Source organism: Mytilus trossulus, chromosome 10 (genome assembly GCF_036588685.1).
Source record: "Mytilus trossulus isolate FHL-02 chromosome 10, PNRI_Mtr1.1.1.hap1, whole genome shotgun sequence".
NCBI lineage: Eukaryota > Metazoa > Mollusca > Bivalvia > Mytilida > Mytilidae > Mytilus > Mytilus trossulus.
In genome coordinates this window covers 27,016,190-27,039,005 of record NC_086382.1, presented here as the reverse complement: position 1 = coordinate 27,039,005, position 22,816 = coordinate 27,016,190, and the positions used below count along the sequence as shown (strand labels likewise).

The following is a 22,816-nucleotide window of genomic DNA, read 5'->3' as shown; positions in this document are numbered from 1 at the left end:
CACAAGTTTACTAATTGTTGTGTTCACAGACACTGATTTAGATGGGATGGGGTAGATTATGAGCTACTTGAATAGAAAATCCAGACTTTTTAACTGTTCCACTGAGCGACTCTTAACCATGTACAAATGAACACTTATCATGCGTAAACCTTCATTGTATGTTGTATGCTGTGTATTTCCACAGACATGTCCTGAGTCTTTTCAAAGTGATTTCCCAGAAATCACCCTTAAATTATAATCCTATTGAGAACTATTAATATAATTTTCTTGAAATCCAAATATTTGAACTTACTTGGATTGTCCATCTGCATTTAACATGTTCAATAGTCATTAAAAAGAAAATGACAAAATTGAAATATAATAATTAAGTGAGTCCATATACAGTAAAACCTGTATAAACCGGCCGGCTACAGGACTACGAAAAAGGGCCGGTTTGGACAGTGAGCCGGTTTATTCAGGTTTCCGTTTTGACCGGAAGTTAATGACTTGTGACGTCCGACATTTTGCATGTAAAAGTTCTCTCTGATTGTAATTTATATCTGATAAATTAAAATACTTTCACTTCGTTTTTTCAATGTTTGCATTTGCATCATAATGCCTGCGTTGTTTGGATTGTAAGACTAGAGTTTTGATTTACTCCCATGATCAATAATTTGAAATGTTGGAATGGCCGATTTAAAAGCCAGAATATTATCAAACGTAATTTCAACCCTTTCGAAACGTTGTCGTATAGTGTACAATATCCATTGATTGTTGTCATCCGGGTGTTTTTCATTATCAAGGTCATTTGTTTAGGGGTTCACAACAGGGTACCCAGGATTTTGAAATCACGATGTGAATTTCTTACTCCGCGATTTTAAATTGTTTATCCAAGTTAAAACGTAAGTTCAATCCGAGATATATTCGGTTTGTCTTTTCGTTCAATTGACACGTTTATAATGCTTTAATAAATAATACAGCTCACTACTGTACGATTGTAGGTTCATAGTTTGACACCTGACTAATTAATTATCAAATATGTTTTGATTGCATATCGATCATTGAAATTAATTAGACAAACAGGTTTTGACAGGTAATAATTAATGTAATTAAGAGTATTTGGACTTCATAATTAGACCGGAATTCAGAATACACAGTGTCCCGTTTACAAAGGGTATTTTAACAAAGACTTTGAAAGGAAAAATATGGGACTTTCATTTTCGGCCGGAATGGACAGGAAACCGGTTTATTCAGGGTCCGGTTTAATCAGGTTTGACTGTACATGTACATGTAGAGAGAACCATTTTGTTGACAAAACCCTGAACATACATTGTATTTATATATAAAAAAGAAGATGTGGTATGATTGCCAATGAGACAACTGCCCATGAGAGACCAAAATGACACAGACATTAACAACTATAGGTCACCGTACGGCCTTCAACAATGAGCAAATATATGTAACAGTTACACATAAACAAACGACAACCACTGAAATACAGGCTCCTGGGACAGACACCTACATAAATAATGTGGCCGTGTTAAACATGTTAGCGGGATCCCAACCCTCCCCTAACCTGGGACAGTGGTATAACTGTAATATAACAGTATGTTTTCTTGTCAATATTTTTCTATCAGAAATTGTATTTCATTTTTAAAAAACCTTGAAAATGGTTTGTACTATGTACATTTTTGTACATGTCCCTTTTTCATCAACAGGCTACATTTGTAAGCCGGGTTTGAAATTAGCTGGGACCCACTCGCCAATGGCCCCTGAAATTTGGTGTGGGCTTCTAAAGTTCCTGCTTTTCTTGTATAGAACTATATATATTGGTTACAAAATTTAAGCTGTGGGCTACCATTGCCAAAACCTTAACATCAATCCTTGTTTGTACCTGTCTCTTGCTATGCATGCATCACAGGCCACGCAAATCCACAATAGGGAAAGGGATACAATCTGGAAAATTGAAATTAAGACAAGTGATTTAGTAAGTGTACATACATGTATATTTAAAGATCTTCAGGACAAAACTGCAAAACCATAGCATGTTGAAGGTAAAATTGAACATACATGTAGACACATCGGTCCAGTCAATCAATTGGGGATGATGACTGAAATCGTGTGTGTAAATTGTAGATTTCAGTCAATCATTCTATCTCTAAATCAGATAAATTTTGGAAAAGATAATGGTGTGGTACATTTTGTACTGCTGAAAATCAAATATTATATTTGTCATACATTGTACATTCTAGACTTCTAAGTTCTAGTTTATTGTAAACATATTTTATTGATTCATGTTAACAAATTCATGAAATTCAACCCAAAACATAAGTCTTGAAGCTTTTAGGTCAATTTCATGCATGTTGATACAATTGATTAATTATAAGAATGCAGAAACAAGCTGTTGTTTTGCTCTATTTACTAGCAGACCTTCTGATTTCCATAGCATCCTTATTACTGATTCAAAGTTGACTGAAATATGATCTGATGCATTGAAGCACCCACTGAAATGTAAGGGATTGAGTGACAGGACTTTGAGAATGGAAATGGGGAATGTATCAAAGAGGCAACAACCCGACCATAGAAAAAAACACAACAGCAGAAGGTCACCAACAGGTCTTCAATGTAATGAGAAATTCCCGCACCTGGAGGCGTCCTTCAGCTTGCCCCTAAACAAATTTATACTAGTTCAGTGATAATGATCGCCATACTAATTTCCAAATTGTACACAAGAAACTAAAATTAAGATAATACAAGACTAACAAAGACCAGAGGCTCCTGACTTGGGACCCTCATAATTGTTGTACAATTGAGCAAGTGTTGAAACAAAAAGTTTCAGGTTAAATTCACAGGCAGTACATGTTGTATGTCGACTGAGCATGCACGAAAGCGTTTAACCCTTTCCTCCATTGACATTTTTTTGTTCATATTTGATTCGCATAGGATTTTTTCAATAAAAAAATCAGACATCAGGTTTAAAGTATCAATGCATTGCAAAAAGGAATATTTCATCAATGAAATTCCGGTAAGATATTCTCTTGAATATCCTTTTTATATTAGAGACAAATTTTATTAGGTCTGATACAGATTTTTTGTAGATCAGATGTTTCAACTGAGGCACTACACATGCGTCAAAAGGCGTCATTATGGAGTTATGGGGTGGCGTCAAAAAGTGTCATTATGGAGAGATAATGGTCTATAATAGTGGATATTTTCTCTAAAATTGGAGTTTTCTGTGGAAAAAAGATTGTTTCAAAGATAAATTTAGGAAGTTCAAAACAATATAATGTATGTACATTTATAAACATGATAATTCGTATCACAAATATTTTCGACTTTGTATGGCTTCAAAGGAGTTGCGTCTCAATGAAATCTGTCTTTTCCTTTAGAGACTGAGAATACCTGCACTTAAATTAAATAATATAAAAGTGACTTGCAAGATGTTCTTTCTTTCTGTCTAAGCAAAGGTTTTGTTTAGTCTATTTTTTTATGAGTACAAAAACTAAGCAAGATATACATTGTATATTGGAATGATGAAATGGCTGATTGCTTGTTGAAATATCAATCCTCTTAACTCTGTAAATATTTGTCTCTCAAAATGTCCATTAATTTGGTGACATTATCCTTAGTGTATACATGTACATATATTTGGTTTTTAAAATCAGTGTATTTCATCACATACATGTAGTTATAAGATTCTGATAAGTTTAAACAAGAAATTTGTAACTTAGGCCACACCAATTTGATTCCTTGTTCGACGGACCCACCCGCACCTATTTTTTTCAAAATAGATTTTTTTTTTTATATATATATTCCCGCTTCCTGCATCCGGAAATGTAATCATGTCCATTTCTCGCACCGTTGTTTTTGTAAATATTATAAAAAGATATCAACATTCTAACCTGTATATAACAACTTTAAACATAAAATCACTCCACCACAAGGTGTAAATATCTGTGAGAATATTTGTTTCAGCATGAAACCTATTTATCCAAAGAGGGACTGCTCCAATATAAATTTATAACAGCGCGGAAATATCTGTAAAGAACAAACAATTGATATCTTTCCCCCTTACTTATATTCCCTATCAAAACATGTTTGCTGTTAGAATAAAGTACGAAGAACTTCTGAAGGATTTGCCCTCAACTACAGTATATTGTATGCTGGCGAAACAAAACTATCTATAGCCACTGCATGTTTATTGTTCAGCAGTTATCGTTTGTTGATGTTGTTCATAATTTGGTATTTTCCTGTTTGGATATATATATAATTAGACTGTTGGTTTTCCTGTTCGAATTGTGTACGCTAATAATTTTGGGGTCCTTTATAGCTTGCTGTTTGGTCTGCATCAAAGCCCTGTGTGAAAGGCCGTACTTTAACCTGTAATTGTTATAATCAGGTTGAGAACAACCCTCCCTCAGATAAGGGGTCATTTTATTGATGTAGAAAAGAAAATAGAAATTCCAAGGATTTGTATAGTTCTTCTATACAAAACCTTTGAAAACTTAGAATTTTGTACTCAAAAAGAGAAGAGTTGAATCATATTTTAAACAACTTTCCTAAAAGAGGGGTCCACTTATTTTGAATAAAATTAAACTGTTCAAGTAAATGTGTTAACATGGTTAAGGTCCAGGAATATTACAAAATTCTTGGACATGTTTTGACCATTTCATACCAGATAGATATATAGTTCTTTGAGAAAATATGAGCTCTTATATACATGTACAAACAAATATATTATAACTTATATTGATCCCTCATAAAACATGTAAAACGGATATTTATAACATTAAGGGGTTGCCCCAAAACTGATTATGACTTGAATGGAGAATTGTCTCATTGTCAGTCACACACACATAGACCAGATTTAACTATTTCTTGGTGAATAGCTATAGGGAAAAATACATCAGAAAATAAAGAAATTTCAACGTACAAGTGATAAATCAAGTTTTAATATTGTCAAAATTTACTTTTTAAGGTTTACAAAAAAAAATTATAATCGCTCGCCTTGACCAGGTTTACTTTTCAAGCTTCGCCTCAAAAATTTGCAAATTTAATATTTTTTTATTAAAATTTTCAAATCGCTCGCTCGCCCCATATTTTGGAGTCCAAAAATCCGTAGAACAAGAAATTAAATTGGTGTGGCCTTAGATTCTTATTTTTTTAAAACCTGTTATAATAAATGATATGATATATTCAACCTTCAATTGAGCATGTGCAAAGTATATTGTAGAACAATCAAAACTGTTTATACGTGTATATTGCAAAATTGAAAAGGATTGGAGCTGAAATTAACATGCTAAAGACCATAATGTACTGTCATAGGGAATTGTTTTAGGACTAGGGTCTAGAGTAATCCAACTTCCATCTTGTTTATATCACATCAACCCTATACAGGGGAATATAAATTATAATTGTCCATGACTTGTTGCCTAAATTTGTACAAGTTTATAAGGAGTAGGTTCTCAAAGGGCCTATGATTTTGATTAAATTATTTAAAATAGTAACAAAATGATAAAAAAAAATTATGAAGAAATATTTGTGATATTTGCTACAGTAGCAAATATCACAAATATTTCTTCATAATTTTTTTTTATCATTTTGTTACTATTTTAAATAGTAGTACTGTATCATTTGTATATGAATTTTAGGCATATTACATTGTTATTACATGTACATGTACCCCCAAATTCTATATTATTTGGCATGAATTTAAAAATGTAAGCTATATATTAAGAAAGTGAATATATTTATTTTACATCAATGATATTGTTGGCTTTTTTTCAAAACTACTGTGTACCTCTACCCTTTTTTATAGGGAAAATATGCGACATTTTTAACAAATTGGGAAATTTATAATCATGATAATAAACCATGAATTTGACTGGAACTTCAATTTGCAGACACCCTTTCAAGAGGTAAACCCTCATTTGAAATAAGACCCTCTTATTATCAGTGATGATACATAAATAGACCCTCAAATCTGCACATATAGTAATTTTAGGCATGAAAAATGTTTAAATGAGGTGTTTTCCTGTTTGCATTCCTGCACAATTACTACTGAGACTGCACTTTTTGGGAAAAAAGTTTTTTCTCCAGGAAAAAAAAACACCTTTATTCTCTGGTAATTTAAGGCAAATAATATCACTGGTTGTTAACCTGCAGATAATTGACTATATTGTCAGACTACTGATAGTTTCATTTCGTACATTCACTATGTATTGATTGAGATTTTGTGGCTGGAGGGTATGGATGACCGTGTCACGATGTCACAACGGTCAAACATAAATGTTGTATTACATGTTATCTCATTGATCTTCATTATGTCCATACATTGGTTTTATAATTATCTAATACATGGTCGCATGATACCAGATTTGTTACAGGAAATTTTATTTATTTAGTTGTATGATTCTAATCCTCAGAAGAGAAAGACTTTTATTTGAAAAGGTATCATTTGTTTTGAAAGTTTAAGGGGATTTATTGACATTTTTTGGTTTGATTACTTATTGTTGCATAACTGTTATTTATGTAACAAAATGTGTATTAACTGTGGTTAATGAGCCATGACCATTGAGGAAATGAACATTGTTGATAATTAGGGAATTTATATAAGGAGAAAAGCCTTGCAATGAAAAGAAAGGTAAATAGTAAATCTTTTTCAACTATTTTAATGCATCCACCTCTAAGAGGTGGTGGCACATTGTTACCCATGTTTTGAATAGTTGACATATCTTCCAATTGAAAGTTTTAATCCAAGATTTATTTGGTTGGTATAGGGATATACTTGAAATAGTTCTATTATATCGTACCATCAATTAAAAACGTATTGTTGAATAGTTGGATTATTTTTAAATTTTAACCATTTTAAAAATGATCCAAATATTCAAGAGAATAACAGGTGGTTCATTTCATATGTTTGCAATTGTTAATTTCTCTACTTCTCAGTCTAGTTTCTTAAGATTTTTTACCAAAATTAATCTTGAAGATAAAGATGGAAATGAATTTGAAGTGAAAACCTCTTATACATGTTATATGCAGACCCTGATTATGAGGCAGAGGTAATGATAGATTTCAAAAATATGCTAGCCTCTTGCATCAATTTCACTCCACTTATTCATGTAAATATATACAATTTGTGCAGAGGGCGATTTGGACATTAAAAGGGCACCAAGGGCGGACTGCCTTCTATTTTGGGCAGACAGGAACACTGACTTAAGGATTGTTTGCTGCAGTAATATGAATAACTGACATGTTGAGGTGCTTACGGCACTCTCATCAGAATAAAGGCAATGCCTTGTTCCGAAAAATAGTAGTACTATGGTGCTTATAGTGAAGTATTTTAAAATATAAAGAGAAAGCTGGTATATAAATAAACATGGAAAATAAATATCATTGAATATGCTGTACTGTTTAGCAAACTACATTTGTATTGATGATGTTTATAAAATTTATATGTACAAGTATATTTTAATAAAAGGCAAATTATGAATTTTTAAGGCCTTTTTGTTTACAATTCTACCTTTTGACAATCCGATTGCCTATTTTTTTTGTGCTCCAGGAGTGTCTTCAATTGCCCATTATTTTTTTTGAAAAAACACAGAATGAGGACAATTTGTATTGTATTAATTAACCCTTTTTAAACATGTAATATCTATCACAATCTTTTGTCGTGCATCATGTCTGCATTTTTCATTCATTTTTTTATATTATAAAATAAGGCTGTAAGTTTTCTCTTTTGAATTGTTTTACATTTTCTCATTGGGGCCTTTTATAGCTGACTATGAGGTATGGGCTTTGCTCATTGTTGAAGACCTAAAGTTGTTAATGTCTGTGTAATTTTGGTTTCTTGTGGACAGTTGTCTCATTGGCAATTATACCACATCTTCTTTTTTATATGGTACTGTAAAATTTATCTACACATAATAATAAAAATTACATTTATGATGATAGATTTTCCTTTTACAGAAGCAAATGGTTCAACTTCACATGTACAACACCATGGAATCTTAAAGAAAAGAAATCAAGTTGAAATGTCTAATATTGCTAGCTATCTAAGCAAAAGAGAAATAGGATCAAATAACAAGAGATGGAATACAAAAGATAAAGTTCAAGATTACTTTGATGAAATAGGCAGTAAACCTGTGATAAATAAGGTAAGAGATGGAATACAAAAGATAAAGTTCAGGATTACTTTGATGAAATAGGCAGTAAACTTGTAATAAATAAGGTAAGAGATGGAATACAAAAGATAAAGTTCAGGATTATTTTGATGAAATTGGCAGTAAACCTGTGATAAATAAGGTAAGAGATGGAATACAAAAGATAAAGTTCAAGATTATTTTGATGAAATAGGCAGTAAACCTGTGATAAATAAGGTAAGAGATGGAATACAAAAGATAAAGTTCAAGATTACTTTGATGAAATAGGCAGTAAACCTGTGATAAATAAGGTAAGAGATGGAATACAAAAGATAAAGTTCAAGATTACTTTGATGAAATAGGCAGTAAACTTGTAATAAATAAGGTAAGAGATGGAATACAAAAGATAAAGTTCAGGATTATTTTGATGAAATTGGCAGTAAACCTGTGATAAATAAGGTAAGAGATGGAATACAAAAGATAAAGTTCAAGATTACTTTGATGAAATAGGCAGTAAACCTGTGATAAATAAGGTAAGAGATGGAATACAAAAGATAAAGTTCAAGATTACTTTGATGAAATAGGCAGTAAACTTGTAATAAATAAGGTAAGAGATGGAATACAAAAGATAAAGTTCAGGATTATTTTGATGAAATTGGCAGTAAACCTGTGATAAATAAGGTAAGAGATGGAATACAAAAGATAAAGTTCAAGATTATTTTGATGAAATTGGCAGTAAACCTGTGATAAATAAGGTAAGAGATGGAATACAAAAGATAAAGTTCAAGATTATTTTGATGAAATTGGCAGTAAACCTGTGATAAATAAGGTAAGAGATGGAATACAAAAGATAAAGTTCAAGATTATTTTGATGAAATAGGCAGTAAACCTGTGATAAATAAGGTAAGAGATGGAATACAAAAGATAAAGTTCAAGATTACTTTGATGAAATAGGCAGTAAACCTGTGATAAATAAGGTAAGAGATGGAATACAAAAGATAAAGTTCAAGATTACTTTGATGAAATAGGCAGTAAACTTGTAATAAATAAGGTAAGAGATGGAATACAAAAGATAAAGTTCAGGATTATTTTGATGAAATTGGCAGTAAACCTGTGATAAATAAGGTAAGAGATGGAATACAAAAGATAAAGTTCAAGATTACTTTGATGAAATAGGCAGTAAACCTGTGATAAATAAGGTAAGAGATGGAATACAAAAGATAAAGTTCAAGATTACTTTGATGAAATAGGCAGTAAACTTGTAATAAATAAGGTAAGAGATGGAATACAAAAGATAAAGTTCAGGATTATTTTGATGAAATTGGCAGTAAACCTGTGATAAATAAGGTAAGAGATGGAATACAAAAGATAAAGTTCAAGATTATTTTGATGAAATTGGCAGTGAACCTGTGATAAATAAGGTATGACAAGCACAGGATTTGTTTGTTTTAGGCCTAAATTAATATATTGTTTGTTTCCCCAATCAAGGTAGGGAAGTAATTTTATTTTTTCCAAAAAGCTGGAATAATATCTATTGATCCGGCAATTCTGAATATCAGAAATGAATAAAATGATATTAGTCTTAGTTTTGACAATAACATTTTGTGAGTCAGACCATTTTTGCAGGGTCGGTTGTGGGATTGGGGAAACAAACAATATTTTATTTTAAGCCCTGTAGATGAATATAATTGAGAATGGAAATAGACAATGTGTCAAAGAGACAACAACTCGACCATAGAGCAGTCAACAGTAGAAGGTCACTAACAGTTCTTCAATGCAGCGAGAAATTCCTACACCCGGAGGCGTCCCTCAGCTGGCCCCTTAACAAATGTATATTCTTTATTTTGATGGAAAATGTATGGATAACAATGTATAAAATTATGGATTTCTTACTAAAAATACAAACATTGTCAAATATAAATAAAAAGAGAATTGGAGTACACAACAATTACACAGCACCACATAGGTTTTGAACAAATTAGAAAAACGTATAATCCTGTATTTCAAGGCCCTACCTGAAAAGAGATCTTATCCACAAGAATGAGACCTATTTTTGGTTAAGATAATATTAGGTTTGGTAAGGCCTTGGCTATTGTCTAGATACAGAAATCAAGATCTAAAATGGGTCTATTTTGATAATTTTTGCAGTAAGCATTTAATGCAATGAATTTGAAACCATTATGCAAATTTAATGAAAAATATCTGGCATGATTGTAGTCTAATAGATTTTAAAAAGTACAAGGTATGATAAAACATGGCCTTATCATTCCTTATCCTTTGTGAGCTATTGTGGTCACATCAACTTGAACTTTAGTATATGTTCATTACAATGTGAACTGTTAACACTGTATGTCAAATGAGTATTTTGTTACTTGGGTTGGATTTTAACTTCCTTGCTAAGGGAATCTTTTTTTTGAAGCCTACGTGTATACGTGAAAATATTTTTATTGATGTGGAAATTTTACTCATTTTTTTGCAGGCATGCTCCTTGTCGAGAAGATGTAGAGCTACATTTCTTGTAGATTTTAGTTGTGATAGGTAAGTACTGTTACTTATCAAACATGATATCATGCATGCAGCTATTGATTAAAAAGGACAATTAAGGTTTTTGAAAAATAAGCAGACACACATTTATATTTCTTAGTTATTTTATTGTAACTTGTAAATTTAAAGTATGAAGGTAGAACACACAAACATGACAAATGTTAAAGTTATAAGTCCAGGTTTAAAACAAAAAAGTTTAAGTGAAAATAGATGTAATTCTATGAATTCCCAACTGAGTTACACATGGTTTATTAACAGTATAAGCTTCTCATACTATGCATGGGATTCATGTTGTATAAATGGGATATGCAATTATAAGATAAAATGTTTACAGATTTTCAATGATTTAAGTTTATTATAATTTCACATAAAAGAAAAATGTATGTTCTTTTTTAGGGGAAATTTAGCCTACTTCAACCTAAAAATGAATGTATCTCAAAGTTCAAGTAGTCTTTTGTAATGCTTATTGTCTTGTCATTCCTTTTATTCTTTTTAGCTCAAGTTTAAGCTTGCTATCGGTCGTCTGTCATTGACGTCCGTTGTCGTCGTTAACTTTTTACATTTTGAACTTCTTCTAGTGAACCACTGAATGGAATGAAACATGGCATGAATGTTCCTTATGAGGTGCTGACCAAGTGTTGTTACTTTGTAGCCGATCCATCATCCAAGATGGCCGCCAGCGGGGGACTTAGTTTAACATAGGACCCTTTGGGAAATGCATACAAATGACTTCTTTTAGAGAACCACTGAATGGAATGAAACCAAACATAGCATGAATGTTCCTTATGAGGTGCTGGCCAAGTGTTGTTACTTTGTAGCCAAATTTTATCTTTTTTTATATGAATTTAAAACCCAAGTTAAAGTCAGGTGAGCGATAACGCTCTTGAGAGCCTCTAGTTATCTTAGTAATGCTGATAAGAAGACTATTTTACTATACTCTTGTTTTTGTAGAACTAAAATAGCATCAACTCATGGTGACCATAGTGTAAGAATAACAGATGCAGCTACAGGAAAGTGTACACATGTTCTTGAAGGTCATCCAAGGACACCATGGTGTTTGGCATTCCATCCATCATCCAATCAAATTGTAGCATCTGGATGTCTAGATGGAGAGGTCAGAATCTGGGACCTCTTTGTAAGTTTTTTTTTTTTCATAAAAATTATATTTTTACATTTAATTTAGCTTGCAATTGATTCAAATTGTTATTGCTTTCAAAGATAACTGAGGTCACTTAAAACAACCTGAGAGAACCAGAAGTGCCATGAAACTGTTTGATAATTTGTTGTCCAAGTCAGTCGTTATGGTATTTTGTATATTCATGATATAACACTTTGATATTATTTCAACTTTGAATGTTAAAATGACAAATATTCATTATTCTGTTAAATACCAGTATTTTTTTATTTATTTTTTATAACTCCAACATGGTTGAAAGAAATAAGTCTGATAAGTTTAATTTTGCCTATAATGCAAAAAAGCTCAAAAATAAAAATTGTACTAAGTTTCAGTCTTATAAAAATATCTCATCAAGTTGTCAAGTTCATAAAGTACTTGCACTGAAAATATGGTAATGGAATAGTTCAAATAAAAAATAGTGTCATAAACCTCACATGTAATGCACTAAGTCTTAGGTTTCTTCTGCTAATTGATAAATTGAATTTATATTTTGCATAATATAGTTATAATAACTGAATTATGTTGATAAGAACAAGTAACATATGTTTTGTTTATTTATCTATATTATTTTGTTATGCACAATCAAATATTTTCTATTATGATGTCAAAATTTCACGGGAACTTTTGTGATGTACAGTAATTGCAGAAAATAGCGATTATGTGTATATAAATCAATAGAATTAAAATAGAAGAAATTAAAAATAAATCACAAGTTAAAATACTCAAACACAAACAAATTTATTGTAAGCTTTTCCAAATCATGAAATCAGGTCTCCTTAACAATACATTTTGTCTTCAAAATATATTTATCTCAATTTATTGTAACACAACAAATTCTTTATTTTTCTGATTTATAGGGAGGTGGTTCAGAAGTTTGGAGATGTAAGGAACATACAGTAATAGCCTCCCTTACATTCCATCCCACGGACAATCTGTTGGTGTTTGCTGCTGGAAACTCTGTGTACTTCTGGGATTGGACTAAGCCAGAACCTTTTGCTGTTTGTAGTACTAAACATGATTTTGAAAGAGTCAGGTAACTGGAATAAGAAATTTTAACCAGATTTTCGAAAGCAAAAATCAGTTATTGATATGGGGATGTAAGGCGGTTGGATGGGCTGTCGTCTGCAAAACAGAGCCATTAATTTACATGAAAACGCTTTTAAGAAATTTTTTCAAATTTAGATATGTTATTTTCTGTGCTATTAGTTGTAGTGATATATTTCATTCAGGACACTAATTTGAATAATTGAAAATTAAATCAGTTAATATAGGCAATAGACTTTTTTCATATTACCAGCTTTTAGCTTACGATTATATATATACTTTTCAATAGATTTCCTACTCTGTGGTAAGACATTGTGGTATTCGGTCAGGTAGGAGCAGCCAAAAGAAGTAAAATCAAACATATAATCAGTGCAATCTGAATATTTTTGTAGTGAATTAAAAAAAAATAACAGGATATTTTCCCAAAAAATTGTACTAAATGTAAACTTGATTTTACAATTTTTAGTTGGCCTTACTTGAACAAGTACCAGAATGTAAATAATCTGTCAAAAATAAATAAAATCTCAAGACAAAAGTCTATAATATGAAAATAGTCTATAGAAAAATGCATTCATATAATGTTAAGTCACTGTGATACTGTAGTAAAAACCTTGATTTGAAAGACTTTAAATGTATTACAGTAGACTGCACCTTATCAGATTTGGGCTAAACAAATATATTAACTATTAAAATATTATTTCAAAACAATACAGATTAAATTGTTATACAGATTTTAACAATTCAATCTGTGCCCTCTTGCTTACTTTTTTCTCTGACAAATAATTAATACATTTTTGTAACAGTTTTGGGATTCATTAATTTATATGTATAATTCCTTGAAATCGTTATATTTTGTTTTGATTTTTCATCGTTTTTTTCTTCAGATGGGTGAAGTTCCATCCACACGGCCATCACCTTTACACGGGAATAACCAACACTGCTACATTACAACAGTCTAACTCGTCTAGAGTATCATTTATAAGGTAAAACACTGTACAGAGATACTTGATGGCCATTGATTAACAAGCAGACAACAAACATACTGTAAACAAACTATTTTTCGAGCGATTTATTTTCGTGTCTATCACGAATATGTAAAACTTGGATTTTAATGAACTTTAGTTCATCAATAGAATTTGAGAACCACAAAATTATATTATTGAAAAATGGCTAGAAAGGGCTAAATTGCAAAAGATCGCAATAATAAATGAATGCAATGATTTCTGAATTAATAATAATTAATTTTATATTACATAACTGCATGTTTATGTTACTATACATGTATCAGGAACCTGAAAGTCAATGTTTTTAATACTATTTTGTTTTCTCTGTTTTTTTTGTTGTCTTTTTGGGGAGTTATATATTAATTGGCTAAAGGTTATAAAACAAATATACAGTGCAAGAAAAAAAAATATGTTATAATATTATCAGATCTTAACCATAAGGAATTGCAAAAGGTTGGAGTCCTTAACTCATTCGCCCCGAAGAGATTTTCACGTGGGTTTAAACCAACCCCCACTGAAAAATTGTCTTTTTCCGTCTATTTTCCGATTTTAAAACAACCTTGAGAGGTGAACATTGACCAGACTGTCTTTCTTTGCCATTCAAGTCTCTTACCCTATAGTTACTGCAGTCCATTCATGCCAACTTGGAGTATATTGAACTTAAGTGTCTTGCTGGCGAATTTTTATTGTCAAGTCAGGTCTGCCTAAATGTCTGTTTTTACAGATTTTTGACAAAACGGTAACCTAGATTTTACAGACTAGTTTCCTATTGGCCATATTATGCCTCTTTGTGTTCCTATACCACCTAGGCAGGCATTTACGATAATAGTTTATATCTACAATGACTACCAGTTACGTAGTGGCCATCAAAAGATGCCCACCCCCACCTGATTTTGGCTACTTTTCACGTTTTTCCGATTTTGAACTCTTAAACGGCGTTCAAAGTGCCATATTTTCATAAACTGACATCTGAGAAGAGTTTATGGACCATGAACTGCTTGGTTGAAGTCCCTGCTATCATGGCAGTTCAGGTGGGGCAGTTCAAAAAAGGTATGGAGGGTCATACGGGCCATCAAAGAATGGTTGTCGCCATCACTCCTACTGGCGGGATTTGGGGTTAAAGGGTTAAAATAAAAGAATTTGATGAATATGAATAATGACAGAGTTTGTTGGCTTTATTGTAGTGGAAGACCCAGTTTTGTACAGAGAACAAGAGGCTTAAGTAATGTATATGACAACTTGGTCGAGTGTTTTCAGACTTATCAGAGAGATAGAGTTATAAATTTGGCCTCTGCAGGATCAGGTAGGTTGTAAAAATAATTTTTGGGAAAAGATGAAAACCTTATATTTTATTCCTCGTATGCTCAATTTCTATTTCTATACTAATAAATATTCCATACTAATAAATATTATCTAAAAATGATTACCAAGCAAAAAATGGAAAATGTATTGACAAATATGTAATGAAATAAATTATGGTTATACATTTATAAAAAAAAAAAAATATCACCAACTGTCACATATAAAAAAATCACAGTACACATATGTGCTTCAACATTATGAAATGTTTGTACTTGGCCCTTAAACTATGTACATGTAATCTTGAAAGTTCTTTCCAATCTTAAATATAGTAATCATTCCTTAAGGTTTTAAGGCCTTAATTACTCGTATCTAGCATCACTGCTTTGTATAGGTTAGATTAAATTACATTCTTAATCCTTTTTGTCGAGCCTTCGACTTTAGTCGAAAAAGCGAGACTAAGCGATCCTACATTCCGTCGTCGGCGTCCACAAATATTCACTCTGTGGTTAAAGTTTTTGAAATTTTAATAACTTTCTTAAACTATACTGGATTTCTACCAAACTTGGACAGAAGCTTGTTTATGATCATAAGATAGTATCCAGAAGTTAATTTTGTAAAAATAAAATTCCATTTTTTCCGTATTTTACTTGTAAATGGACTTAGTTTTTTCTGCGGGGAAACATTACATTCACTCTGTGGTTAAAGTTTTTAGAATTTTAATAACTTTCTTAAACTATCCTTGGTTTGTACCAAACTTGGAGAGACGCTTGTTTATGATCATAAGATAGTATCCAGAAGCAAATTTTTAAAAAATAAATCCATTTTTTCCGTATTTTACTTTTAAATGGACTTAGTTTTTTCTGCAGGGAAACATTACATTCACTCTGTGGTTAAAGTTTTTAGAATTTTAATAACTTTCTTAAACTATACTGGATTTCTACCAAACTTGGACAGTTGCTTGTTTATGATCATAAGATAGTATCCAGAGGCAAAAGTTATAAAAATGATAAATCCATTTATTCCGTATTTTACCTTTAAATGGACTTAGTTTTTCTGCAGGGAAACATTACATTCACTCTGTGGTAAAAGTTTTTAAAATTTGAATAACTTTCTTAAACTATCCTGGGTTAATTTGTACCAAACTTGGACAGAAGCTTATTTATGATCATAAGTTAGTAAATTTTGTATAAAGAGTACTCCATTTTTTCTGTATTTTACTTTTAAATTGACTTAGATTTTCTTCCAGTTAACATACATACAGTCTGCAGTTATAGTTTTTAACACATTTATTAGATTCATTAACTGTCCTAGATTTTTACCAAACTTGGACAAAACCTTCTTACAATCATAGGATAGCATCAAGAGGAATGTTTTTATTGATTTTTTGCCTCATTTTTGTTGAGCCTGCGATTTACAGCAAAAGTAGGCGAGACACTGGGTACCGCGGAACCCTTACAATTTTTCTCTCATATTCAATACCATTTGTAGCGTTAAACCAAATATTCTCTTTAGTAGGAGAACAGATCTGCTTAAATTAATACTGATTTATTAAATCTATTACTCAATTTGCAGGTCCCATCGGAAATACTGCTGATTTAGATACTCCTCCCTCACCTGTGCATGAAGAGGGCCTTAGTTTTGCTCGTCAGTATGCCAGGCACGTCACAGAAACAGCTGCATCTGAAGCTGCAGAACAAGATGATGTCATTCCTTCTGAAGATCAGGGGCCATCGTCAAGCACTGGTTCTTTACTATCAGAAGAATATTCCTGGAGTCCCCCTTCAAGGACAGCTCCCCCAGAGGAGGCAATGGATAGTTCAGCAACAGCTCGTCCTGTCATTATTGTATCAAATTCACACGAAAGACCGCCAAGGCCATTAAATTCATCCAGGCTCTCAGCAGGGATAATTGGCAATCGTAGGACAGATAATTTATATAGACATATGTTTAGACAAAATAATAATGATAGTGCTTCTGGGAGTTTAACTAACTTAAGAAGGAGCCCATTGTCAAGGCCAAGGTCAATATTAGACCAAAGTAACTGTGATGGACATTGTGATGTGTGTAGAAACTATAATTTGACTGTTCACAATCGGAGAAATCAGTCGTCATTACAGTCTCGTCAAGAAAGACTGGAAAGTCGTAGACGATATTGTCGAGATCGTTTAATGGCTCTTCGAAGGAGGCAGAATGACCTGCCTACTTGTAGTTTTAATGAAAGGTCATCTATTTACAGTGATAATTCTTCTGAAAGACTGTCTGATCATAATCAACGATTTAATTTGAGTTCATCAGCTGATCAGCCAGAGGCCAGTGCTTCAGGTCAAAGTTTAGTTGATAGAAATATGAATATTTCAGAAAGTGCTAATAGTACATCGTCTTTGACTGAGAACTATGATAACATTCGAAACAATTTTGTCTCCATAACTACCAGGTTAGAACAGGAGATGAATGAATTGGATCATAGAATTAACGATCTTCGGAACAGTTTTCAGGAAAGCATACGACAGTTGCAAGTGGAGCATGGAATTGGAGAGGCTAGTGATGAACAAAGTTCAAACAGAGATGTACCTTTGAATCAACAAGTAACAAGACCTGTCATCACCGTCACTGGATGTAGAGAATCTCATGACTCAGAGCAAAACCAACCAGGTTATTTCTTACTGTACATTTTGTAAATTGGAAATTATTGCAATGTTTTTGTTATTGCAAAAATGTGACAAGGTTAAAGTTGCAATAATTTGAACTCGTATTTTTTTATTTTCTATATATGATTTTTCTCAATATCGCAAAAAATAAGATTGTATTTTACTCTAAAATGACAAAATCACATTAATAAATGCACACATTTATTCTGAATTTACAGTTAACTTTTATCAAATTATGACGAAAAAGAAACCTGCAATGTGGTTAAATAGTGTGAAGATATGGGAAATATGTAAAGCTTGCATTGGCATAATATATTTCTATTTGCCATCACAACACTGATCCATTAAAGTATTTGTTTGTATAGATTTTTTAGGTCCCACTGTAACAGAGGGGACATGTATGTCCTGCCAAAACAGAGTGGGCATTAAGTTTTACTGTTGTTTGTCTGTACGTACGTCCCAAAATTGATTTTTGTTCTCTACCATTAGTTTGTCTTAACCAAATGTTATGAAACTTAAACACAATGCTTATTACCACAAAATACAGATCTTGTTCAATTTTTGGGTAGCATCACCTTTACTGTTCTTCATTTATGTCCATTAGAACTTTATATGATTGCAAGTGGGGGCATCATCTTTGTCCAATGCCTCTAGGACTGGGAGATACAGTGACGCACATGTCTGTCACTGCCTCGCTGGATGATAATTTAGATGACACTTTATCTCCTTAAGTAACCTTAATTAGCTGTTGGGTTTGTTTCCTGATGAAAATTATAATTTGAACATAAATTCATTGACTTTAACATAAGTTATGGGTCTAGTTCAATTTTAATGATTTTGACATTTGCTGTTCCAGAGTTATTTCCCTTGGCTACCTTAAATTTCTTATTATGTTTGTATAGTTTCCAGTTGAAATTCAAAGTGCTGTGTGACTAAAAATTCTTGCATTTTCACACAATGTTATTAATCATTACAGCGGTTTCCATTGAGTGTGAAGCCAAAGGTAATATCTTTGGTTAGCTTGCTTGTTAGCTGAACCGTGAAGTCATTGTAAAGGAAAACTTCCCTCCTTTATGAGTAGACTAGTCCGGTAGATAACCAATCTATCTGTCTGTTGGCTACTACGAAAAAAGGGTTGTATACCTTACCTGATAATGACTTCACGGTTCAGCTAACAAGCAAGCTAACCAAAGATACTACCTTTGGCTACATACTCAATGAAATCTGCTGTAAAATACCAGTTATGTTCAGTTTGAAGTGTTGTTTTTTTAATTCTTTGAAAACGAAATGCAACCAATAAACAACACAACAAATGTCAGATTATTTTTGTTTACAATATTTTTGTTCTAAATCAACTGTTAACAGTAATTTATATATATTTCAGGAAACCAGCAAACAAGGGACAGAACCCATTTACTGGAGACTGCACTCAGAACATCTGTATCTAGTCCTAGACAATCTTTACCAACCCCACCTGTAGTCTCGTCAAACTCAAGGTATACCACACTTAACCACAAGTCCTGCAGCCATGGCATGGCTTGTTAAATTGCTTTCAGTCTTGTAAAAGTCTTCTTGACAAGCGAAAAAGAAACCAACTAAAATTTTGTTAAAAACATTATGTGCAAATTAAAATAAATCTCCAAAACTTGAATTTCTTGCGCCAAAACAGGCTGTTAACAATGTTATGATTTGGGCTTTCACTATGACAGCAAGTTTAGTGTTAAAATTGAAAAACCTAAAAAATAAGAAATTTGAATCTTAAAAATAGATATGAATATACACAAAGAAATAATTGAAATATGTTTAAGGACCAGAACAGAAATTTAAACCTTAAAGATAAATATGAATATATACAAAGTTATAATTGAAGTATGGTTTTAGCTCCAGGACGGAGGTTTCATCATCATCATCATCATCTAACACATGGCAGACATTACAGAGGCATCATTTACATCCACATTATTCTGTCAGTATACTAGACGATACTATAAATAGACCACATGATGCTGTACAAAGGGCCATCAATCATACAATAGCAGGTATGTATTAAACTATAATTAGGGCCCTGAAGGTCAAGGTCAAAAACTTTGGTTTTAGTTGACAACCCCATGTCCTATGATAAAGATGGTGTCCGCTCTATATCTTGAGAACCGTAATGATTTCAAAGTTTATACTTGACATATATATTAACCAACACCAGAGGGTGTTTCTTAATGTATGTACAACATCTTAGGTCAAAGGTCAAGGTAAAAAAATCAACTTTCATTTGAAAACCCCATGTCCTATGGTAAGGATACAACTTTTTACCACACATTATTCACAGCAGGGCCTACAAAGATGGCTCCCATCTCAATGATGTCTAGTTAATTATGTATTGGAAATTAAGTATGTTATTTTAGAATAAGGGTTTTTTGTATGGATAGACATTTTTATCTTGTAATAACTAATCAGCCTTGTTATAAGGTTCCTTTACATGCAGACAACATGGCACTTTGATATCAAATGACAAATGGCATTAAAATTTAATATTATACATCCAACTCCTGAACAGGCACTCCTGTGCAAAAGAAGGCAAATATGTTACAAAAAAATAGCATAAACTACATCACATAAAGTACACTACAGCTCGGGTGGATTTTGCTTTGTCCACCAGCCCACCATGGGAGTGGGCACTGGGTGGGCAAAATTTCTAACTTGTCCACTCTGCCCACCCATAGGAGTGGGCATGCAAATCTTTTGTTTAATCTAAAGACTTGCAAGTACAATCACTTGAAAAAAGCAGATAAGCATTTGTAATCAATAATTTTATAAAAAAGAGATTAAAGCTAGAATGGGCACGGGTGGGCAGGTGGAAAAAGCAAAATCCACCCTGGCTGTTGTGTATGTCAATCAATATCAAAATGTCAAAGAAATAAAAAAAGAACTGTTTCTAAATATTTGTTTTATTTGTAGGCGCTTTTATGGGTCGAGGTGAAGCAGCGGTGGCTAGTAATATAGTAAACCAGACTTACAGAATACAGTACTGGGATATGGTAGCAAATGCAGTTCCCGATATTTCTGAGGGTAAATTTTTGGTTTCATCTGCTTGAAAAGATTTACAATTAAATTTGTTTGCTTGATAGTAATAGTAGAGTATGAAAATGACTTGAAGTTTGAGAGAAGAAAAACAGTGTCACACGTAGAATATTACACAATAATAATTACCATTTGTTTGTAAATATAATCTAATATTAAAATTGAAGTTTAAGTATTATAGATAAAGATACAATATTCATACTTTGACCTATAATGGTTGAATTTTACAAATTGTGACTTAGATGTAGAGTTGTCTGATTAGCACTCATTCCGCATCTTCTTAAATAAATTAAGGTCGCAGTGAACTCAGTTTTGTTTTTGCAATACCAGTTTGGGAGATTTTCAAATACAGAGATTTATATCATCATTGTAGTATGTTATCACTTATATAAATGGTTTAGCAGTTTTGTTTTCATTGCAGTTAAATGTTGTGTTACCAATAATGAAGGGAAAATTCTAAGCCAAATTTGAAATTTCAATTGTAACTATTACTGCTATATTTTTATAGATTATCACTGGTCATCTCAACGAGATTGATATACTCGCTTGAGATGGTAAGGCAAAGTGAAAAAATCAACCAGGTTAAGATGACCAATGGTAATCTGTAACGAGATTGATATACTCGCTTGAGATGGTAAGGCAAAGTGAGAAAATCAACCAAGATAAGATGACCAATGATAATCTGTTTATTGCTAGTTTACCTATGACGAAGTTGTTAATTTCATTGACAATGGCACATAAGCCTTTAGTTTCTAGCAATAATTTTTCATATCACTCTACTGTGCTGAAAAGGAAATTATCAGTCAGTTAGATCAAATGAAAATTTCTTTAAATAGCAATTATTTAATTTATCCATAATTTTATTTTCAGAAAAGGTCAATATAATAGTACCTCATTGTAAACTTCACAATGATGCTAGCTGTGATATATCTCAGGATGGGACATTGCTAGCGACCTTTGCACCCAGTCATCGAGGCTTCCCAGATGACAACATTATGGCTGTGTATTCACTTTTACCGGAGACAGTTGGCCAGTGTCTGTATACAAAAAGTTTTGGTAAGTATATTTGTTTTGAAGTGTAATGAATCTTTTACTTTAAATATAAAAAAGAAGATGTTGTATGAATGCCAATGAGACAACTATCCACAAAAGACCAAACTGACAGACATTAACAAATAGGTCACCGTACTGCCTTCAAGGATGAGCAAAGCCCATACCACATAGTCCGCTATAAAAGGCCCCGATAAGACAATGTAAATCAATTCAAACGAGAAAAAGAATTGAACGAAAAACAAATATGTAACGCATAAACAAACGACAACCACTGAATATACAGGCTCCTGACTTGGGATAGGCACATTCATAATGTGACGGGGTTAAACATGTTAGCGGGATCCAATCTGTTTTATGCTCTATGGTCAGGGTTGTTATGGCTTTGACACATTCCCCATTTCCATTCTTAATTTTATCTAGGTAGATAAAAAAAAACTGCAAATTTAAAAAAAAAGTTATACCATCTTTGTTGGGGAGGAGAACTGAGTTAAAACAATATTTTATCTTACTATACATAGAACATGTGTTTATTGTGTTTGACCCTTCTTCATTGATAGAATAATATACACATGTATAAACATTTTAGGTCCAAATGCAATATCAGTGAGTATCTCACCAAGAAATCAACATGTGTTAGTAGGATTAGCAGCCAAGAGGTTGATATGGGTCTTCACAACAAATCAGGTAATTTAAAGTCATAAAAAACATCAAATTAAAAAAAAATATGCATATGTTTTTATACGACCGCAAATTTAGAAAAAAATTTCGTCGTATATTGCTATCACGTTGGCGGCGTCGTCGTCGTCCGAATACTTTTAGTTTTCGCACTCTAACTTTAGTAAAAGTGAA

At 32.2% G+C, this 22,816-nt stretch overlaps 1 protein-coding gene across 2 annotated transcripts in view; it reads left to right on the top strand.

Moving 5' to 3' along the window:
- LOC134687126 (activating molecule in BECN1-regulated autophagy protein 1-like) overlaps positions 1 to 22,816 on the top strand; it is a 35,387-nt gene that overhangs the window by 657 nt on the left and 11,914 nt on the right. Inside the window, exons 1-13 of one of the 2 annotated variants that reach the window (XM_063547139.1) lie at positions 6,346 to 6,622; positions 7,948 to 8,135; positions 10,600 to 10,658; positions 11,616 to 11,799; positions 12,699 to 12,874; positions 13,770 to 13,868; positions 15,074 to 15,192; positions 16,764 to 17,843; positions 19,224 to 19,335; positions 19,721 to 19,878; positions 20,792 to 20,902; positions 21,785 to 21,970; positions 22,554 to 22,651. In XM_063547139.1, the coding sequence (XP_063403209.1) occupies positions 8,013 to 8,135; positions 10,600 to 10,658; positions 11,616 to 11,799; positions 12,699 to 12,874; positions 13,770 to 13,868; positions 15,074 to 15,192; positions 16,764 to 17,843; positions 19,224 to 19,335; positions 19,721 to 19,878; positions 20,792 to 20,902; positions 21,785 to 21,970; positions 22,554 to 22,651 (2,505 nt within the window). In that variant the 5' untranslated portion in view covers positions 6,346 to 6,622; positions 7,948 to 8,012. Of the gene's footprint in view, positions 1 to 6,345; positions 6,623 to 7,947; positions 8,136 to 10,599; positions 10,659 to 11,615; positions 11,800 to 12,698; positions 12,875 to 13,769; positions 13,869 to 15,073; positions 15,193 to 16,763; positions 17,844 to 19,223; positions 19,336 to 19,720; positions 19,879 to 20,791; positions 20,903 to 21,784; positions 21,971 to 22,553; positions 22,652 to 22,816 lie in introns of those variants that run through there. The other variant, XM_063547140.1, reaches the window with a different exon arrangement.